This window comes from Cenococcum geophilum, assembly GCF_001692895.1.
Source record: "Cenococcum geophilum 1.58 unplaced genomic scaffold K441scaffold_26, whole genome shotgun sequence".
Classification (NCBI taxonomy): Eukaryota; Fungi; Ascomycota; class Dothideomycetes; order Gloniales; family Gloniaceae; genus Cenococcum; species Cenococcum geophilum.
In genome coordinates, this window is record NW_027137584.1 from 1,030,655 (window position 1) to 1,051,697 (window position 21,043).

At 49.1% G+C, this 21,043-nt stretch overlaps 7 protein-coding genes across 7 annotated transcripts; 3 read left to right on the forward strand and 4 right to left on the reverse strand.

Moving 5' to 3' along the window:
* Positions 1 to 625: 625 nt before the first annotated feature.
* On the reverse strand, positions 626 to 5,008 carry K441DRAFT_687710 (glycosyltransferase family 39 protein; the record flags this gene model as incomplete). Its single annotated transcript, XM_067652114.1, has 7 exons — positions 626 to 1,056; positions 1,131 to 2,769; positions 2,877 to 3,115; positions 3,782 to 4,388; positions 4,460 to 4,817; positions 4,867 to 4,892; positions 4,943 to 5,008. 7 exons carry the CDS (start codon positions 5,006 to 5,008, stop codon positions 626 to 628), a joined length of 3,366 nt encoding a protein of 1,121 aa, XP_067503003.1.
* Positions 5,009 to 5,523: 515 nt separating this feature from the next.
* On the reverse strand, positions 5,524 to 8,200 carry K441DRAFT_638071 (protein phosphatase 2A regulatory subunit PR55). Its single transcript, XM_067646527.1, has 6 exons — positions 7,797 to 8,200; positions 7,611 to 7,651; positions 7,409 to 7,506; positions 6,669 to 7,320; positions 6,005 to 6,597; positions 5,524 to 5,943 (listed from the first exon to the last, which is right to left on the reverse strand). Exons 1-6 carry the CDS (start codon positions 7,838 to 7,840, stop codon positions 5,920 to 5,922), a joined length of 1,452 nt encoding a protein of 483 aa, XP_067503004.1. The 5' UTR covers positions 7,841 to 8,200; the 3' UTR covers positions 5,524 to 5,919.
* Positions 8,201 to 8,376: 176 nt separating this feature from the next.
* On the forward strand, positions 8,377 to 9,813 carry K441DRAFT_638075 (60S ribosomal protein uL3; the record flags this gene model as incomplete). Its single annotated transcript, XM_067646528.1, has 4 exons — positions 8,377 to 8,468; positions 8,524 to 8,680; positions 8,739 to 9,412; positions 9,463 to 9,813. 4 exons carry the CDS (start codon positions 8,377 to 8,379, stop codon positions 9,716 to 9,718), a joined length of 1,179 nt encoding a protein of 392 aa, XP_067503005.1. The 3' UTR covers positions 9,719 to 9,813.
* A 626-nt stretch (positions 9,814 to 10,439) lies between these two features.
* On the forward strand, positions 10,440 to 12,712 carry K441DRAFT_687713 (succinate dehydrogenase subunit A; the record flags this gene model as incomplete). Its single annotated transcript, XM_067652115.1, has 4 exons — positions 10,440 to 10,481; positions 10,693 to 10,985; positions 11,050 to 11,214; positions 11,269 to 12,712. 4 exons carry the CDS (start codon positions 10,440 to 10,442, stop codon positions 12,710 to 12,712), a joined length of 1,944 nt encoding a protein of 647 aa, XP_067503006.1.
* A 406-nt stretch (positions 12,713 to 13,118) lies between these two features.
* On the reverse strand, positions 13,119 to 14,684 carry K441DRAFT_687714 (26S protease regulatory subunit 8; the record flags this gene model as incomplete). The annotated part of the gene is made up of 4 exons (XM_067652116.1): positions 13,119 to 13,998; positions 14,073 to 14,295; positions 14,424 to 14,530; positions 14,590 to 14,684. 4 exons carry the CDS (start codon positions 14,682 to 14,684, stop codon positions 13,119 to 13,121), a joined length of 1,305 nt encoding a protein of 434 aa, XP_067503007.1.
* A 450-nt stretch (positions 14,685 to 15,134) lies between these two features.
* Positions 15,135 to 16,979, forward strand: K441DRAFT_661399 (T-complex protein 1). The gene is made up of 6 exons (XM_067648865.1): positions 15,135 to 15,175; positions 15,228 to 15,250; positions 15,300 to 15,329; positions 15,382 to 15,411; positions 15,467 to 16,273; positions 16,324 to 16,979. The coding sequence occupies exons 3-6, from the start codon at positions 15,327 to 15,329 to the stop codon at positions 16,927 to 16,929; spliced, it is 1,446 nt and encodes a 481-aa protein (XP_067503008.1). The 5' UTR covers positions 15,135 to 15,175; positions 15,228 to 15,250; positions 15,300 to 15,326; the 3' UTR covers positions 16,930 to 16,979.
* Positions 16,980 to 18,610: 1,631 nt separating this feature from the next.
* On the reverse strand, positions 18,611 to 19,964 carry K441DRAFT_661401 (putative methyltransferase). Its single transcript, XM_067648866.1, has 6 exons — positions 19,775 to 19,964; positions 19,697 to 19,719; positions 19,544 to 19,645; positions 18,912 to 19,480; positions 18,751 to 18,833; positions 18,611 to 18,683 (listed from the first exon to the last, which is right to left on the reverse strand). The coding sequence occupies exons 1-6, from the start codon at positions 19,936 to 19,938 to the stop codon at positions 18,650 to 18,652; spliced, it is 975 nt and encodes a 324-aa protein (XP_067503009.1). The 5' UTR covers positions 19,939 to 19,964; the 3' UTR covers positions 18,611 to 18,649.
* Positions 19,965 to 21,043: the final 1,079 nt, after the last annotated feature.

Sequence of the window (21,043 nt, forward strand, 5' to 3'; positions counted from 1 at the left end):
ACACTGTCAATATCAGCACAAGGCCGTACTAATACTGGGATGGCACAGGCATTCTATATTAATTGCATATTGAATGCTTCTCAGTTTTGTCAAGCCTCCGTATATGTATTAGGTTGCAATCGTGCGCGATTGGCAGTAGAATAAGTGACTTTTATGTTGTCGTGGCTGAGACAAGCCAAGGACTCCCTAAATCATCTAGGGAAACGATTCCTCTTAATAAAAGATTGAATATAGACTAAAGTACAGTTCATCAACATTAGCGCAGCTCTGCATAACTGCATAATCTTCACTCATGAATTTTTCAAGTAATGAAGTATAGTACAAACTCCTCCCCTCCCTTTCCTTACTCACAAAAGAATAAAAGGTCTCCCCGCCTCCCAAGAAAAATAGCCCACTAGACACAACACTGATATAAAGCGAGGTTTTGAGACACAAGCGTAAAGGAAACCCACCACGCTCCCTTCAGCACAACCTACAGTACCAGAAATTTGCCGTACCTTACCCCCAAAACAAGAATCCTTGCTTCGCTACCCCCGCCTCCGCTTTCCCTTCCACCCTTTCAACACAAAACTCATACTACCTCCATATCTATGCCCTCGATACTCCGACCCTAGACCACCGGCGTCTATTTCGCAAAGTGCAAATCATAGTTCAGCCACTTCCTCGCATTGACCTGGTCAACGTCCAACCCAGGTTTGCCATACGTGAGCGGGGTAAAGAACAAAAAGGACCAGAAAACCGCCGCCAAAATCACCACCGTAGCCGCCCAGCTGGCCATTAAACTCTGCTGTCCAAGCCTCTCTCTGACAGGGCGGCTCCTCTGGCCCGAAGCGCCCTTCTTCTTGCCATCGGTCGTCAGCACACCCTCGTCCAGGTTCGCGGGCTCGATATTGAAGATAAACTCGACGAGCGCGCCGGTGACGAGCGCGGACGCAAGGTGCGCGGGAAGGTAGTGGTGCAAGAAGAGCTGGCGTCCCATGATGAAGAAGGGGACGTAGTGGGCGGCCCAGGTGAGGAAGAAGAAGCCGGTCGAGTTGTAGAGGCGAGAGCGGGTGCCTGGGCCCCAGACTGGGGTTAGATTATACTGTCAAAATAGAGAGAACGGAGGAAATGTGGAAGGGATGACTCACGATCGTCTAGGGCGTCCATGCCCCTTCGTAGAGCGAGCTGGTCGGCGCCAACGATGCCCGCGAATACGGCGAGCAAACTGCTGGCGAGCCACCAGCCGACGGGGTTGCCAAGGAAATAAATTTGCTGGCGAGTGTCATTCTCCGTCCAGAAACTGACGCCGCGGAGAAGGAAGGGCCATGAGATAGGGAAACTGGAATAAGGATGGCTGCTTGTCAAAGCGTTGTTATGGAAGAACATTGCTCGCTGGAGCTCGAAATATTTCTTCAAGAATGGGACGTGCTTCGTTTTGCGCGGTTCATGCTTGAGGCGCTCGCTGTCGGCAGGAAGAGACGGAATCTCATCAACGTACCAAATGTTGCTGGATTGCTGCACGTTCTTGTTACCATTAATTTCGGCTTGTTTGTACGCCCAGTCCGGAAGAGGGGTTGTGTGGGTCCACATAGCGACTTTTGTGGGATAATGAATTAGTTTGAAGTGGGACGACATAGTCTTGAAGTCCTGCCCGGTCTTGCCATTTTCGATCTTTACTTCGAACAAAGTGTCGTTGTAACGATCCGCGTTACCCTCCTCCTGGCCAACAGTGGTGAATTCTTGGTTCGTGGGGTAGTAAGGAGAAGCAACATCGTGGGTCATTAGAAGGGTATCCGTAACCAAGTGTCGTAACCTGATAATGTCTCCATTCTTTACGCGCTGACCAACGGTACCTTGTAATGGCTTGGAGGGAAGAATCTGCCAATGGTTGTTGGTATCGTTGTGAGGGTAACCGGTGACTTGTTGACCTTGGCTTGAGATTCTGCCATCCTCATATCGGAGAGGATACCTGTCGGGATGGCTATGAAGATAAACCTTGGTTTCCTTGTGGCGCATCGTAATGGAATCAAAATAGTCAATGCTGACAGATTGCATGGTCATAATATTATCACTTAATGTTTCCTGGAACTCGGGGCTCATGAAATCATCTCCGGGTCCGGACCTTGAAAGAATGGAGAAATGCACTTGGAACCAGAACAGGTAAAGGAAAAATGGAATGATGATGAGACCAACGGCACGAGCAGCAAAATGCTTGCCAAACTCAGGAAGAGACAAGGCTCCTTGTCGGCGATTGATATCCATGAGATCCCAAAGGTCGAAGAGAACCGGAACCCCGATGGAGAAGAAGGTGAAGACACCGACGTATTTTGTTGAGATGACACAGCTTAGACAGACTCCGGTCAGAAGTAGCCATTTCCACCACTTCCTGCTGAATGGTGCGTGTCTTAGTTTGTAGAAACGAATGTAGCAAAGTACGCTCAAAGCCATGAAAAAGATAAGCGTTGCGTCCAGAAGGATAAGTCGGGTCTGTCCAATATGGCCGTTGTCGAAGAGGAGCAATCCAGCCGCAGTTACACAAGCCGGCAACGAGTATCCGGATTCCCACATAATTAAAAAAACTGTCGGGACCGTGAGTGCACCCATCATGGCAGGCATGGACCGGTATGCAACATAAGGAACCCTATTTGAGATGTAGGAGTCGCCAATGTTATCGAACATGAAATCACCCTTGTATCCCACCAGCCAGCCGGCGAACGCGAAGAGAAGCTTTCCAAAGGGAGGGTGGACATCGAAAAAGTAGGTTCGTTGAAGATAGTAAGAAGCGAACTGTTCAAGAACTTGTTAGCCAGAGCAATGAGTACCATTCGTCGAGCAGTAAGCAGTGCCGAAGTGAAAGAAGATTCAATCATCTAGGACTGAGGATATCCTCATACCTTTCCAAAATGCACCTCATCGAAGACGACCTGATTCGGGTGACTTATCCCGTAAAATCTTGTAGCAAAAGCCAAAATCGTGATTATTGTAATTGCAATCTTGTAGTCCCACTCAAAGCCTTGTGAAGGTCGGAGCTCTTTCTTCACCTTTGCAACCGCATCTATATCCTTGTCTGATGAGACCTCTGGATTCGGGGTTATGGGACGCTTCTTGGCATTCTGGCCGCCTCGATGCCGTACTGTAGAAGGAGAAGACATGGCGTGCGAATAGCTCCAGAGAAGCTGACTAGAAGAATCAATTACGTTAGTTTTACAGTGTAGAGGATAGACGTTATGGCTCCAAGGTGATCACTTACCAACACAGAAATGGAAATTATGATAGAAGGTGGAAGAAGGAGAGCGGGAATTATTAAAAGGGTACGATATCGGTTTAGGTGGTCAATTCGACGACTGGGGCGATGCGCGCCCCCCCTTGAGCCACCAGCCGAATTTTAGCGTGCCTATGGCGACAACCCCTGATTGCTCGTTGTTGCCCCTCCAAACTCTCCCCGGGCAGGCTCTACATACTAAACCGGTAGTACAAGTATTGGAACGGACCTGCAAATTCCGTTTATATTGGTTGAAAAACCGTTTTATATAAACTTAAGGCCACACTAGTGTAGCCGGCTCCAGAAAATTCGGTAGGAATGNCATGCGCTGTGGATTTTTCACAGCCTGATTGTTTCACTTTATCACTTCTGGGAAAGACACGTCTCTGGTGAAGTGTCCACGTTGAAAAGACTTAGTTGTTCTACGAGGCATACAAATAGACACCTTTGACATTCATTCAGAGACTCATACACCACATACCAGCTCGATACCGCTGTTCCGTTGTCGTTGATACGCCTTCTATTTCTCTTTCTCACTCTGCAGCTTTCCATTCATCTGTTGCTCCTGGGCCTTGCGTCTATTGGGAATCCTACTGGTAGTTTCCCACCCATATAAAGCACCAGCCCCAAACACGATAGCTGCCCCAAGCTTCATCAACCCGCCCATAGGATTTCCGAACAACCAAACGCTAATTAAGAAACTCACCAGCTTCCGGATGTTCAGTACAATTGTCACCGTGACTGCTGAAGTGTTCGCACTAAGCATGTTCACCCCAGTAATACACAATAACTGCGTGACTGCGTTTGCTGTGAGGTAAACGACTGCCTCAGAAGTTGATGCGAGGGCGTTTGACACAGTCGAGGGGAATGCGGTGGCGACAGCCGGTGGAACGGAGAATGGATGTGAAGCACTTAGGCGTAAAAACTGGGAGTGAAGAGTGGGATAAAGTTGCAGAAAGAGCGGCAGGCTGAAGAAGTGCGAGTAAAAGAGATTCGCTTTCCAATGGTTGCCGTACTCGGCGTAAATATCCTGCACATAGATACCCATGTATGCCGAAAGCATTTGGGCAACAAGGAGAACTACCAGGCCGGTTTCGAGTGAGGCATCAGTAAAGTCAATGCTAGCTGTATTCATGGATTTGCCCTGTCCGCCAGTCTTAGGCATCAGCTATTGTTCGCAAAATGATTTGCCAAGACCCAAAGAAACTATCATACCTTGGAAGCAGCGTCTGCCCAGGCTGATATTACTACCCCAATTGAAAGCAACGCTACGGAAATGACTTGTATCTGAGAATACTTTTTCCCTCGAAGCCACCCCGCGCTCATGGTCGTAACACTCCCAAAGCTACGGAGGATGATATGCACTGGGACAGATATATTGAATGCAAAAGCCCAATTATTTAGCATATTGACGGTGAAAAACATCGCAGCGCTTAGAGCCCATTTGCGCAATGGGACCGGAGTGTCTTTGAGAAGAAATCGACCGTTGAGATCAACCTGAGAGGGCCAAGCAAAGATGCACGTGAAAGCGAATTGGAAAAGGGTGATGAGAAGACCACTGTCGGGTTCATGTCTGAAAACATTGAATTAGTGGTTGTAGTGAAGTGACTCTTTAGACTCACTTAACGATAGCCTCTAGACAGTAGACCTGTGGTTGGTTAGATTCTTTGCAGCAAATATTCTGTACGATATTCTTACGTTTGAACAGCAGCCTCCAAAAATCAGCGCAAAGCTGCCAGCTAGAGGTGCAAGAGCGGAAATCATATCGATAATTATTTAACAAAACAAACTTAATAAACCAGTGATGGAAACGAATGGAGGGTTTGAGCCGTGCAATGGAATCCGGGAGAAGAAGCTACTAAGGAAAAATACTGTCAGCCCGAATTGGGAGTGTAGAGGGATCTCTATCCCCAGCTTATTTAACTAAAGGGGTTCCCGAAGCATAGACAAAGGTATCAAAAGGACTCCAACGCTCCGAGTATAGATATCGCAACTAGGGTCGAGAATGATAGCTGTGATAGGACTGCAGCGATAGGATTAGAAAACGTGAGACTTACCACAAGACGCCTTTTTATGAGATTCGAGTATAATTGCTCAGTATCATAATCTATAAAGAAGAGGAAAATCTGATACAATGCACTTATGGGACAAAGTTGACGTGGAACAATCCAGGACGTGTCATTTTGGGGCTGCGCTCATCGTAGATGGGAACGAGCCATGTCACCAAGGAACAAAGAGCCAACCCTTCGACAGTGATTCGGTGCGTCAGCAACCAGGACCCGAAACAATACATTTTATCATGAATTTCGTTTTTGCATTCTATATAATTTGCTATTCGTTCCCGTCAGGCCATCCAGTGCTCCGAGTACAAGGTCATCACCTTTACTCATAATACTACGATATGATTGACATTCGCCCCATTGAACCTCCATCTGCATTCGATATGCATTGCTTAAACGGATCGAATTGAATCGTCATAACAGTCTTTGCGCATGCTCGCCATGAGAAGATCCATCTACCAGAGCTAGTGCCGCCGAACGGACTACCGGAAATACAAACGGAATGGATTCAGTGAAGAGGAGGAAGAGCGTATGGATTAAAAAATTAGCACGCGGGAGGGCATCTCAGATCGCGAAAGCCCTTCCAGATATGACCCCTCCAAGACCCTGCTCCCCCTACAATGCCGAGAAGACAAAAAGCTAGATAAAACAATCAGCGCTCACATTCTTCCTCAGGGCCTTGTAGAGTGAGAATACTCACGTTATTTGTCGCTGCGATTGCAATGCTGTCCTCGAATGGATGCCAACTCATATGCAAAATCTTCTTGTTGAAGTCAATCTGGTCCGCGTCTGTCTCCTTCCTCATGCGCTGGCCCTGGCCAACGGCACCTGCTGCAGGGCTACCTGCTCTTGATCCTCCCTTCTTGTTCCCTGCGGCTGTTGGGCTCGTTGAAGAGTTCATAGGTGTCGGTATGCCAACTTTCTTTGCCTTAAATGCTGACTTGTCCGCCTGTAATACCACTTCTGTATCCTTCTCTGGGTCTGATGGGTAAATCATGAAGTTGTTGTTGTAACTGCCCGTCATCACATTCTTCGCGTCGCCTGAAAATACCACCTCGAACTTATCGAATATGCTGTCGTTCTCATAAGTGTCGCAGAGGCGGGGTCGGAGATGTTCGTGGATAGGAATAGTCTTGATAGGTGTTCGCTCCATGTTCACGTCCCATATTTTCACCGTAAGGTAGTCTCGGGATAGTATGTAGCGGCCATCGTGTGAGAAACGAACATCTGATATTGATGAGATGATCTCGGAGAAAAAAGATCGGGAAGATGGGTCTTCTTCTTGTTCGAATTCTGTGAGATAGGTTAGCGTTTGCTTATTTCTCCATTTCAGCCTAGGAATGGGTTGAATTTAAAGAACGTACGCTTAGCATGCTGATCGCACAGCGCGCTTTCCCTCATATCCGCCAACTTGATAGTTCCTTTCGAGCTAGCATACATGAACCAATTACAACTCATCGGATGGAATTCCGCAGCTGTGATAACCTCCGTCAGCTCCTCCATGTTTGCCGGCTTGATATCGACGATGTTGAAACTCTGGTCCTGGATATTGAGGTTCCATAGGTTGATCCGGAGATCATCGCTGCTAATGAATGTTTCGCCATCGCTGTTGACTGATATGCTGTTGATGTGGTAGGCATGAGCATTTGCGTAGGTCTTCCGTGGTACAGCTGCTACGACGTTATCGTGATGGGTGAGACGGGGAAGTTTCAGATCGGCAGCGGTGCGGAAGTGTGCATTTGGGTTCCGAACAGGTCCACCAGCTCCAGCAACGCCACCACCAGGTGTCAGCTCATGTGATAGATTATTCTCCGCTACAACCTTCAGCGATTTCTCAAACACCTTCCAAAGCTTTATCGTCTTGTCGTTTGTGGAGAGGAGGTAGTGTGAGGCATTTTGTCGTCGGCACCACTTGATTTTGTTTATCTTCTCCTCTATTTCTAATGATTTGAGGTAGTCAAACTCGGGCTCATGGGACTGGAATTCGGTATGGAACTTGTATTCACAAGTTTTTTTCTAGTAGAGTTAGATTTATCCCACAAAGCCATACTTTGGCAACAGGATGATACAGCAGGGAAACTGGGCTGAAGCAAGGGATACGTACTGTTTCGTTTCGTTCGAACAACACTACCCGCCCTCCCTTGTCACCAGTAGCTAGGTAGTTGCCGGTCTGGTCAAATTCAACAGTGGATATGATATCCGCTGTTTATAAGCGTTAGTATAAACATGTACAAATTTTATTCGGAATGAGAGAAGGATCAATAGGTAGAAGAGCCGGGATCCTATTAAAACATATTAAAACATACCTTCCGTGATATCTTCTACATCGCCTTTGTCGCCGAAGCATCTAAGATCGAGATCAGTGTACGCTGTCACCGCTTAAGTAATTTGCAAGAAAGCCGGCGCCAGAGCCCGCTGCATGAAAGACATTATTGTTGACAGTGCGTGATTTCGGTCAAGTATCAAAGTCTGTGCACACAGGGAGTACTGACTGTGTGAACTTCCACGTCGTCGGATTGCCTTCTCCTTCTACCATGATTCTCGCAGCGGGGCCAGCACAAGCTTAAGCCAGAATCCAGCAATAACGGTCACGGTACTGGTAGAGAAATGACGAGGGTATTTCGTCGAGTAGCCTGGTAGAGAGGTATGTGTTGGAGAACGTCTTCCCGGTTTTGGCGCCGCCGACGTCGAGGCTGCGTGGATACGACGGATGGCAGGAGGGTCTGAAAGGGCTGGCGAGAGCTATACAGGGCAGTGAAGTGTGTGGTCGCTGGGGCCAGCTCGGCGACAAGATATGGGTACGAGAAAAAGTCAGGAAGAGAGATATAAATTTATCAAGACAAAGCCGTGGTTGTGATCGGTACCTACGAATATGCCCTTGCGGCTGGGCTTGAAGTGAATCGGTGGGGTTTCCGGTGCATTTCTGGAATGAGTGGACAGCCGTAGCGCGCAACCCGGCCGCCGTAGCTCGCTTCCCACACAAACGAAATTCAGAAATTCCATCCCACCTCGAAACGACGTCGTCGACAAAGCAACAACTAACCCAACAGCATCTCGAACTGTCGCATCAACATGTCGCACCGAAAGTTCGAGGCTCCCCGCCATGGGTCATTGGCCTTCCTTCCCCGGAAGAGAGCTGCCAGACACCGAGGCAAGGTCAAGAGGTTCGCCGCAGAGCATCTTCATATAAATTTCTCTAGCTAACTTCAATCGCGACAGCTTCCCCAAAGATGACCCAAAGAAGCCCGTCCACCTAACTGCTGCTATGGGCTACAAGGCCGGTATGACCACCATTGTGCGTGACTTGGACCGACCTGGTGCCAAGCTCCACAAGAAGGAAATCGTCGAGGCCGTCAGCGTCATTGAGACTCCTCCTGTATGCATATAACTTATAATTGGTGCTTGCAGACCCAATTACTTACAATATTCCGCAGATGATCGTTGTTGGTATCGTTGGCTACATTGAGACCCCCCGTGGCCTGCGTTCTCTCACCACCGTCTGGGCTGAGCATTTGAGCGATGAGGTCAAACGGAGGTTTTACAAGAACTGGTATAAGAGCAAGAAGAAGGCCTTCACCAAGTACGCCAAGAAGCACTCGGAGAACAGCGGCCAGTCTATCACTCGTGAACTCGAGAGGATCAAGAAGTACTGCACCGTCGTTCGCGTCCTCGCCCACACTCAGATTAGCAAGACTCCCCTCAAGCAGAAGAAGGCACACTTGATGGAGGTCCAGGTCAACGGAGGAAGCATCCCCGACAAGGTTGCTTTCGCGCACGGTCTCTTTGAGAAGCCAGTCGAGATTAGCTCCATCTTCGAGCAAGACGAGATGATCGACTGTATCGCGGTCACCAAGGGTCACGGTTTCAACGGCGTCACTGCTAGATGGGGTACAAAGAAGCTGCCGCGTAAGACTCACAAGGGTCTGCGGAAGGTTGCTTGTATTGGTGCGTGGCATCCGTCCCACGTGCAGTGGACTGTTGCCCGCGCTGGTCAAATGGGTTACCACCATCGTACCTCTGTCAACCACAAAATCTACCGCATTGGCAAGGGCACTGATGAAGGCAATGCTTCAACCGAGTTCGACGTCTCCAAGAAGACCATCACCCCGTAAGTCCATTGATCATTGCATAAGTATGATGAAAGCTAATTAAATGCAGCATGGGTGGTTTCGTTAGATATGGTGAGGTCAAGAATGACTTTGTCCTACTTAAGGGCGCAGTTCCTGGTGTGAAGAAGCGAGTTATGACTCTCCGCAAATCCATGTTCACGCACACAAGCAGGAGAGCATTGGAGAAGGTCGACCTCAAATGGATCGACACCTCGTCCAAGTTCGGTCATGGTGCTTATCAGACACCAGCAGAGAAGAGGCAGTACTTGGGTACGCTCAAGAAGGATCTTGCCCCTGCTTCGTAAATTGGTGGTGTGAGTTCTTGCATGCATTTCATGGCTCGGTGAGGACCGGTAATCCAGGCGTTCTCCTGTTAGTCTAGCTTTTCGATGGAGAGGATAGCTCAATGAAAAATTAGTCAACTTTTTTTTTTGCGGGAGGTGTTAGTGAATTGATAACGAAACGTGACCTTGGTGGGTATGTCAAAACCATAGCCTTGCACCGATACTATGTGTTCAGAGCTGTGGCCCGTGCGCATCCAGCCAGGAACACCAACTTGAAAGCCGTGAACTCTGGTAGATTTTGGTGTTGCTATGCACGGGCCACAACTCCGAACACATAATTATCGGTGCAAGGGATAAGTAAGGCCACCCAAATAAAAGTCATGCCATGGCACTTTCTCTGCTCCAGAGTCCATGACGATGTGATTTAGGAACCGAATAATGGCATGAAAAAGTTGATGATCAGGACAACGACAAAGCGTCTTCGCAATTGCCACCCCAAGATATCCCCTTCTATCTCTCTTTGAGCATCTTTGTTGCGGTATTTTGGAGTAGAAACTAGCGTTCACATTCCGCTGATCCTTTCGGTAGGCGGATTTCTTCCGAGGTCAAATCGTGAGTGAATCACTAGCGAATCACATCTGCCGCAGTTCGCTCTTGGCGTTGCCGACGTTCAAGTTGATGGGATCATCAGACACGCATCCTTGGAGTTCTGCCCTCAATTCTACTCCCCATCGCCGACATCATGAGTTGCCTCAGGATGCGGCGTCTCCAGTTCGCAAGCCAGGTGAGACACTTCTACCCTCGAGCATTAGCTTTGCCAATCGAGCCACCCACATTTCTCCGCAGACCCCGCGAAGAAGGCTGCTGGGGGCAATTGACTATGCCATGATTCGACCCATTTTATGGTCTGTTCCGCAGGCACGGGTTATTATACACGTAATTGCTCTTGAAGTTTGTAATACTATGCATGGCTGACATATGACGTTCTTCAGCAGTTCTCCAAATGTCTCAAGACACCCTCACGAGCCTTCTCGTCGACAAAACCAGCATCTCGTATCTTCACAACTGAACCGTTGAGAGCAAAGGAGGCTTCTGGCTATATTAACCGTAAATACCCCGTAATAGACCACGAATATGATGCCATTGTTGTTGGTGCTGGTGGCTCTGGCCTGCGCGCCGCCTTTGGTCTCGCTGAAGCTGGCTTCAACACCGCATGCATATCTAAGCTCTTCCCCACAAGATCACATACGGTAGCTGCGCAAGGAGGTATCAATGCTGCGCTGGGGAAGTAAGTTTTTCAAGCTTATTCATATGCGGGAGAGCTCCTCCAAAGCTTACGCGTGCCTCTATAGTATGCACGAGGACGACTGGCGATGGCATATGTATGACACTGTAAAAGGTTCAGATTGGCTCGGTGACCAAGATGCTATCCACTACATGACGCGAGAGGCGCCGCAGAGTGTCATTGAGCTCGAGAACTATGGTTGCCCATTTTCAAGAACAGACGATGGCAAAATGTAAGTTTTCTTGCCGGCAGACCGAATACATAAGTTAAGTGAGAATTACTGCAGATATCAACGAGCCTTCGGTGGCCAATCCCAGAAGTATGGCAAGGGAGGTCAAGCATATAGGTGCTGCGCTGCTGCTGACCGAACTGGTCATGCTCTTCTTCACACTCTCTACGGCCAGTCGCTACGGCACAACACTAAGTATTTCATTGAGTTCTTCGCCACTGATCTGATCATGGAAGATGGCATTTGCAAGGGTGTTGTTGCTTACAATCAAGAAGATGGCACTCTACACAGGTTCATGGCTAAGAACACTGTCTTGGCCACCGGAGGTTATGGCCGAGCATACTTCAGCTGCACATCCGCACACACATGTACTGGCGATGGTATGGCTATGGTTGCCCGTGCTGGCCTTCCTAACCAGGATCCGGAATTCGTGCAGTTCCATCCCACTGGTATCTACGGTGCTGGTTGCCTGATCACTGAAGGTTCGCGAGGTGAGGGCGGTTATCTCCTCAACTCTGAGGGCGAACGGTTTATGGAGAGATACGCACCTACTGCGAAGGATTTGGCCTCTCGAGACGTTGTCTCACGGTCCATGACTCTGGAGATCCGTGAAGGCCGTGGTGTCGGCCCCGAGAAGGATCACATCTACCTACAGCTCAGCCATCTTCCCGCGGACGTCCTCCACGACCGTCTTCCAGGTATCTCTGAGACAGCTGCTATTTTCGCCGGTGTCGATGTCACCAAGCAACCCATCCCCGTGCTCCCCACCGTTCACTACAACATGGGCGGCATTCCTACCAAGTACACCGGCGAGGTATTAACAGTAGACGAGAGTGGCAACGACAAGGTTGTCCCTGGTCTTTTCGCATGCGGTGAAGCTGCCTGCGTCTCTGTCCACGGTGCCAACCGTCTTGGCGCGAACTCCCTCCTCGACCTGATCGTTTTCGGCCGCGCCGTCAGCCACACAATCCGCGACAACTTCACACCAGGCCAAAAGCACGAGCCCATCTCCGCCGATGCGGGCGCTGACTCCATTTCAGTCGTGGACCAGATTCGCACAGCCGACGGGCCGAAAAGCACGGCCGAGATCCGTAACGCGATGCAAAAAGTTATGCAAACCGACGTGTCCGTCTTCCGCACGCAGGAGTCGCTCGACGAGGGCGTGCGCAAGATCCACAACGTCGACGCCATGTTCTCCGACGTTGGCACCAAGGACCGCAGCATGATTTGGAACTCGGACCTCGTCGAGACGTTCGAGCTGCGTAACCTGCTCACCTGCGCCGTGCAGACGGCTGAGGCCGCCGCCAACCGTAAGGAGTCCCGTGGTGCCCATGCCCGTGAGGACTACCCTGACCGTGACGATGAGAACTGGATGAAGCACACGCTGTCATGGCAGAAGAAGCCGCATGGTGAGGTTAAGTTGGGGTATAGGGCTGTTACGGGCACGACGCTCGATGAGAATGAGTGCAAGGCTGTACCGCCATTCAAACGGACGTATTAAACTTCATGGATTGAGGGATTGGTATATGTATAAAGAATCTGTTGTGCAGAGCGGAGCTTGTACACGTAACTAGGGAAAGAGGCAAGGAGATCGATCGTTTTAGCTGCATGTTGTGGAATGGGAACGTTCTTGATTTATCAAATCGTTCCCTGCGGTTGCTCGTGGTCAAACTACTAGATACGTAAATGATTCAAGTGGAGTAGGGGTTTGTGAAGTCTCAAGATCGTGAAAGTTGGGATAGTGATGTCTAAGTCGACTGCATTGGCTATACTGTGCCTGGATAAGACCTTCTAAGATGCCTCGAATGCAGCCACAGCCTTTTTATCGTACAGAATGCCAAGAAGCTGACTCTCATGCCTCAAAAATACAATTCACTTCCCCTCTCCTCTCCCTTCCAGCTCCCATTCTAATTGTATTGCATGTACGTTGCCGTCGAATTAAACTTCAGATTACCCTTGATGACCTTATCTACGGCCGCCAAGAAGTCCTTCTCCGTCGCAACCTTCCTCCGAGCCCTGATCGCGAACATCCCCGCCTCAGTCGCCACGCTCCTCAACTCGGCACCAGTACTGTTCGGGCACAACCGACTAATCAACTCCCAACGAATGTCGCGCTCAACGCTCATACTCTTAGCGTGGATGCGCAGGATATTAGCACGGCCCTCCATATCCGGCAGAGAGAACTCGATCTTACGGTCGATACGACCGGGTCGCATAAGCGCGGGATCGAGGGTTGAGGGCCGGTTGGTTGCGAACATAACCTTGATGTTGCCGCGCGAGTCGAAGCCGTCGAGCTGTGTGATCAGCTCCAACATGGTCCGTTGCACCTCATTGTCACCGCCGGCGCCGTCATCGAACCGCGCACCGCCGATGGCGTCGACTTCGTCGAAGAAGATGATGCAGGCTTTCTTTGTCCGTGCCATCTCGAAGAGCTCGCGCACCATGCGGGCGCCTTCGCCGACGTATTTCTGCACCAGCTCAGAACCGATAACGCGGATGAAGGTGGCGTCGGTTCGGTTGGCGACTGCTCGCGCGCAGAGTGTCTTGCCAGTTCCTGGGGGGCCGTAGAGAAGAGCACCTTTTGGTGGGTCGATACCGAGGTTGACGAAGCGTTCGGGAGACAGGAGGGGCATTTCGACGACTTCTCGGAGCTTTTCTATCTGCTCCTTGCAACCGCCAACATCGCCGTATGTTACATCAGGCTTGTCTTCTACGGTCATCATCGTAACGCTGGGGTCGATTTTGGGGGGTAGAGGCAGGAGGATTTGATACTTATTCCGATCGACGCTATTGACAGGATTCCATTAGTTATGTTCTCCCATAGAGTGAAATACAGAGGTTGCAGAGAGACTGATACGTACCCAACTCGCATGCCCTCCTCGATATCAGTCGGGCTGACCCGGTCTCCCAGGTTAACGACGAACTTGGCAATCTGTTTGACGTTGATGACATATTTGCTCTTCTCCGGGTCCTTCTCGTCCTGTATGATCTTCGTACACCTGGCTACCTGGAGAGGCTGGTCTTCCTGCATCCGCTGCCGATCCGCTGCAATATCCCATAGGTGTGGTGGTGCAAGGCCGGTATCTGACTCCTGCGGAATTATTAGAATTATAAATGCTGAAGCTATTGGCTATTTGGGCTGAAAGCTACCTTCACACCTATTTGATGGATTAGTACGGACTTTCATGGAATGCGAAGATGCGGAAACTTACCTATCTTCTCATTTACACTTTGCTGCTTGTCCTTGATCTCCTTCTCAAGCTTCTTCAGTTCCGCAGCATAGGGAGCGGCCCCGTATGTCTTCAGCACCTGAATATCCCTGCGTGCTAGCTTAGCCCGGCTGTAACAAAATATCCACGAGGTTCATCAGAGCCGTACTCATCTGTTAGAGGTGTTATCTTCTTCTCTTCTACCTCATCATCTGCGAAGGTCTTCTGGTACTTTTCCCAGTTCTGGCCGGTGGCACTGGGCATGGTGGCTACGGCGACTGCGTGTCGCGTGAACGAATGAGTCTCGGGATGATCTAAAGCTTTCTGGAGATACTAGAGAAGTCCAAGGATTTGGAGTGGATAAGGTAAATAGAATCAGAGGTAGCGAAGAGAGAGAGCAATGATGTGGTGGATGCGAATAGCTCGGTGCTCCAGTCCTCTGTAATCAACATGGCAAGCTGAGGCTCTGCGGAGAATCGGCGCTTAACCTCCGATGCGCGACCTCGAATTTCATCGCGTCGCCAAAAGTTGAGGGCAGCGAAGGAGGGGACATACACACCACACCCATACTCAAATACCTTTAATAACTCTTCCTTGACACCATGGCGACTCAAATCGCAAGTGGAAATGCATTCAATACAGCGTTTCGGGTACAGCCTTAATTAAGAATCTTCAGTAAACATGCAAACTAACAAGCTTGAAGGATAAGGAAAAGCCTAGGGCAGTGCGGACGGCAAACATAGTAGCAGCAAGAGGTATTTAGTTTCTAAGATTTCTAACGATTCCCCAGCTAACAGAGAATAATAGCTGTTGCTGATGCTATACGAACCGTAAGCTCCGCGAAAAATAACTAAGGTGGGGAAGCTAATGTTTAGGTAGTCACTTGGGCCAAAGGGAATGGACAAAATGGCGAGATATTTAACTCTGGGTATGCTTTTTCGTCTTATTAACCCATTGTTAGATTCAAACTGGCAAAGGCGAAACTATAATCGTAAGACTCCTGTCAACCTTCGCGCTAAAAATTCAGAATGCTCAAATCCAATCAGACAAATGACGGTAGCACCATGCTCAGCCAGATGAGTGTCATGCATCCAGCAGCGAAAATGCTTGTAGACCTTGCTCACGCTCAGGATATCGAAGCTGGAGACGGAACAACGTCAGTAGTAGTGATCGCTGGTAGCCTACTAGGTGCCGCGGAGCGGCTATTGATGAAAGGAATCCACCCAACGGTCATTTCAGAGTCCTTCCAGCGCGCTGCTGCCGCATCTATACAGATTCTCAGTGACATGTCCATTCCCATCTCTCTATCCGATCGATCAACCCTCCTCAAAGCTGCTTCCACGTCGCTGTCTTCCAAAATTGTTGCGCAGGAGCCAAAACTAGCACCGATGGCGGTAGACTCTGTCCTCAAGGTCATTGATCCAAAGACGGCGGATAACGTAGATTTGAAGAACATAAGAATATTGAAAAAACCTGGAGGGACGATAGAAGACAGTGAGATGGTGGATGGATTGGTGCTAAATCAGCAGGTAGTCAAGAGTGGCGGTGGGCCCACACGCATGGAAAAGGCCAGGATAGGTCTGATACAGTTCCAGCTCAGTCCACCGAAGCCGGACATGGAGAACCAGATCGTCGTGAATGACTATCGCCAAATGGACAAGATTCTAAAGGAGGAGCGAACATACCTCCTCAACATGGTCAAGAAAATCAAGAAGGCGAAATGCAATGTTCTTTTTATCCAAAAATCAATTCTCAGAGACGCCGTCAACGATCTAAGTCTACACTTCCTCGCAAAACTCAATATCCTAGCCGTCAAGGATATCGAGCGCGATGAGATTGAGTTCATCTGCAAGGCAAGGATCGTAATGCTATCCTCCAATTCATTATAACTAACCCAAAACAGAGCACTGGTTGCAAACCTATTGCCGACATCGACTCTTTCACCGAAGACAAACTCGGTTCAGCAGATCTCATCGAAGAAGTTCAGGCTTCGGGGGCACGGATAGTCAAAGTCACAGGTGTGAAGGCTTCAGCACAGACCGTATCGATTGTGTGCAGAGGCGCCAACTCACTTATTTTGGACGAAACGGAACGAAGTCTGCACGACGCACACTGCGCTATTCGATCCTTAGTGAAGAAGAAGGCTCTCTTGGCAGGAGGTGGTGCTCCAGAAATTGAAATCGCACATTCACTCTCTGCCCAGGCCCGTGAACTCACGGGTACTGAATCCATCTGCTGGAAAGCTTTCGCAGAGGCAATGGAGGTCATCCCGACAACCCTGGCAGAGAACGCCGGTCTTAACTCGATCAGGGTCGTCACTGACCTCAGGCATCGACATGCTCAAGGTCAGCGAAACGCCGGTGTAAGCATTAAGAGCGGAGGCGTCAAGAACGACATCGCGGAGGAGAACGTGCTGCAGCCACTTTTAGTCAGCACTAGCGCTATTGAATTGGCGGCAGAGACAGTGAAAATGATTCTACGTATCGACGATATCGCTCTATCGCGGTAGTTGGACTGCGCTTGTAGGGTATGGGCATGCAAAGTCTTGTGTATCTGTGCGTAGGTAGAATAACATATCTGTCCAGCAAGAACATGAATGACGAAAACTTGACTAACCTCTTGTTTTCCGTTTGGACGGATATTAGATATACCAGCCTACCCGAGTAAGCTAGTCTTTCAAAAGCAACCCTATGATATTGACATGAAATCCTCTACCCTCTCCCCCCCCGATACAATGTTAATCTATACGGCAGGGACTACAGAAATTATATACTGACTAAAGACACAACTTGGGAGCCAATACCCCACGTTAGAACTTATATTTTAAAGAAAATGCCTATCTCCTCAACCAGTAGATCAAGTTCTAGCTTAACTGCCTTTACACGATTGTTATTCTGGTCGAGTTTCTATTCAAACCCTCATCACAGAGCCATGCCGCTACAATGACACATTGTGTTTTTGTAAACACTGCTCACACTACACATGGGGAGGCGACTTGTCTACATATTTCTAGCTCAGCAATTTTAACGGTTGCTGAAACCAGCACTATATCTAGTTCTAAGCTCTGTACTTGTTCTATAATTAGCGTTGCATTTAGGGCATTCTTCTGCATTCTGATATTAATTGCTCTAACAAGGCTGAAATTGAGGCTGGGAGCAAGCCAATCCACGAACTTCACGTACGTGACGAATCTAGATACTTAATACCTATTCGTCTTGATGGCGATGAATGAATAATCTTCGCATAGACTAAAAGGTCTATTAGAGTCACCACTATAAAATTAGCTGTAGAGAGCCAATATTAACCCTCTAATTATGGCTCTAATATCCCTTTTTAAGCAAAAAGGGCTGTAAGAGCCCTAATCGTGGGCTACTGTGGCCGATCCGTGCTCGTAGGGTCTCCCTCCGTAGAATCGTAGAGCGAACGTCCAGGCCCGATGTAATAGTCTGAGATTCTGGAACATATAGAAGCAATAGGTTAAAGATGCCGAAATATACCCTAATGGTAACAGTTTTGATAAAAGTAGTTTGCATTTGTCAGTCGTTGAAAAATCTGTAGAAGTTGCAACGGCTTCCCCGTGTCTGCTTGTTTTGTGGAAGTGAAACGCGCTAAATAAACTCGCTCAGCACAACCATCATAAAAACTGAGGAGATATACTTCTGCTGTATTGAGTTCCTGCATGAGATGCAGGCTCGTCTCGTGGAATTACTTGGCCACCTTAGTAGTGCTTTCATTTGAGAGGTGCACGCGATCTTCATTGCAAACGTAGGCATCATCAGGACTTTCACCGCCTACTCTTGTGTGGCTGAGTGTGGTCTCGAGCGTGTGATAGACTATTGGCAGTGACGAATAAGCGTCTTACAGTAGATGAACATCAAGGGTGCAGAAGAGTGCATAAAAATGGGCCCGACCCAAGAGCCGAGCCGCTGTTCTGCGCCTAGGCTGGCTAACCCGTTTTCGGGGAAAGCCGTTCTAACAAATACTATGTTTCTACGAGGACCGTCCGAACGGGAACTTGATGCTAGACATTAGGTTGTGCTGCGGGGGTGTTTAATTGGTTGGACGATCGCCGATGCACCGTAACGTGCCCCGGTGGCGAACGCCGTTCTGTAGGCTAGATGCGGACGCGGGATTCTTGAATTATTGAATGCTCAAGGTGGTTAGATGTTTCTCTTGTTAGAAGTTTGGATAATCGTGCACATATTTTGTATTTTAATTATATCGTCTAGCTAACCGGGTGGTCTTTGGCCATAACATACAGTCCTGGCTTTAAGGTTAGCAATTGTCATATGAGAGTTCTTCAGTTTCCCGGGCTCAAACTGAAACTTGCATTTCTTGATAACCGTGAATAGTACTATCACGGAGTTCCTTTCTGATGCCAGCAATCAAAACCTGGATTTCCTCGGTACGCCACTATTGTCGGATTTAGCCGCATGCATTGACAGACAACGGGAAAAAGAAATGTCAGAATCAGGCCACCACCCCACTTACCCCAAGATACTTCGTGAACAAATACATGGCCCAGCCTTCAATGCCATCCTCCCAGCCCAGGCGATTGAATGAGCCAATCTCCTTCAGCTTCGGATCCTTCGGCCACGGACCAATCGGCCATTTAAACCTCCGATAGGTAACATTGACAAACCCAGCCTGTTCTATCAGAGCCTTCGAGTCCTCGGCGATCCGGAAGCTCTTCCCGAATTTCTCACCCGCCTCTAGCGCCAGGGGGCCCCATTGCTCCATGTGAGTCCCCGCGATAGAGCCGTCCTCCGACTTTGGGACGACGCTGATCTCAGCCTGTTGGAAATACGCACCGGGCTTAAGCGCATTGTAAACCTCAGCGTACAGGGCGGGGTAATCGGCCACGCAGCCGTAGATGGAGCGTGCGTGGATGAAGTCGAAACTTTCCGGCTCAAACGTCCATGGCGCGGTGAAATCGTCGATCTGGATCTCAAGGTTTGACGGGACGAAGTCGGGTTGGATTGGGGAGAGGTCGGTCGCGATGACCGAGGCGGAGGGGTGGTCGTCGGCGAAGTCCATGGCCCAGATGCCAGTGCCCGTGCCTGCCTGCATATTGAGCTTTGCACGCCAGATGAAGTCTGCATCGCGCGGAGTCTGTGTCATACCTAGGTCGAGCACCCGTTGCGGCTTCGGACTGATGGGAGCCAGGAAGAGCTTCCCGTCTAGAGAAAGGGTGAAGATGTGGTGGAAGAGGTCGAGATTATCCTCTATATGGAGCTCATCAGTAGGTATATTGAGGAATTACAGCCTCAACCTACGGGCTTTTTCATCGTTGGGGCCCCTGTGATGAAACTGTCAGGACCTTAAATTGGCTAGAGAAGGAGGTGCATCACTACCAGTATGTCCCGGCTCGAAAGCTGTGATATCTCCTCCCGTTCTCGTATACGAATTTGAAAATACTCGAGCGTAGGGAAGAGGTTTCCGATGCTGCATCGCTGTCATTGTAAGAAGAGTCACGGTCGGAATCGTCGATCTGTATGGGACTGTCTGCTTCAGTCATTGCAACTGATGGAGTAGCAGGACGGCTACATACGTTGGACAAGAAATGCTGAGAGTAGCCTAGAGATAAAGCTTGACGAGCGGCTAGAGTATCTCTGGAGGTCGCACTAACAAGGTATCTCTGCCGCGTGGAAGAAGCTCATTATACCCTGGCTTCTTCCTTGGCTGTGCGTCTGAGCGGGATCCAAACGCAGCATGGAGCTGCAACTCGTTGTTCTCTCGGGACGGTTAGCGTAAGCGGTTTAATACACGGACGCAAGGATTCTTTCTTTATTTTTAGCTGCGGCTTCAATCCCGAGAACCTGCTGCTTTTACCTGAGCTGTCGGTGGGCAGCTTCGGGTGTCTTTTACAGCTCCCTTAAAATTACTGAAGATTCTGCCAATCAAAAGATTGAAATATATACCGCGCAGGGCTCATTCGAAACTTGCAACGGAAATATGTATGCTATAGGTAAAAGAATAGACATGCGTGGTTGATGCGCGTGAAGATCCTTACATACTCACCTTGAGTGTGCACGTAGGGCCAGGGGCTTACTGCAATGAGCAGAACTAAAGCAGAAAGGGAACGCAACAACTGACCGCAATAAATTTCTATAACACTGTGGTTTCTTATCGTCTCCCACATCAAAATATCGTCTTTGTATCCCTTCCCCTGGTGCATTTCGTCCTACTGTTATCGATAAGGGCTGGCCAATAGAATCAATAGGGTCAAGGCTCTGTGACCATACGCGTGCTTTTGATTTTGGTGTTCGCGCACGGTCCAACTCTCGTGATACGAATTCGAATATCCCTTAACCCGTTGCTTCTGGCACTGCGTTATCGATAGGGATCCAGCCAATAAGAGGCTCTCGTTCGAGCCTTTGTGATGAGAACTGTACATCTCATACCAGTGTTCATGCACGAGCCAGCTTGGCGCTGCGCCTCAACGGTTAGGGATAAATCGAATATATCGTATGCGCAACTTTCTTAAGTCTATTTCTTTGCTATGCCCAAGGCTTTCTCTTACCGTGTTTGGCAGATCTGCGTCGCCTTACACTACGGCCAGGCAAGGTGTGGTTGGTAAGGGGTGTAGGGGGAAGTTCGTCGGATGATTGAGCACCCTTTGC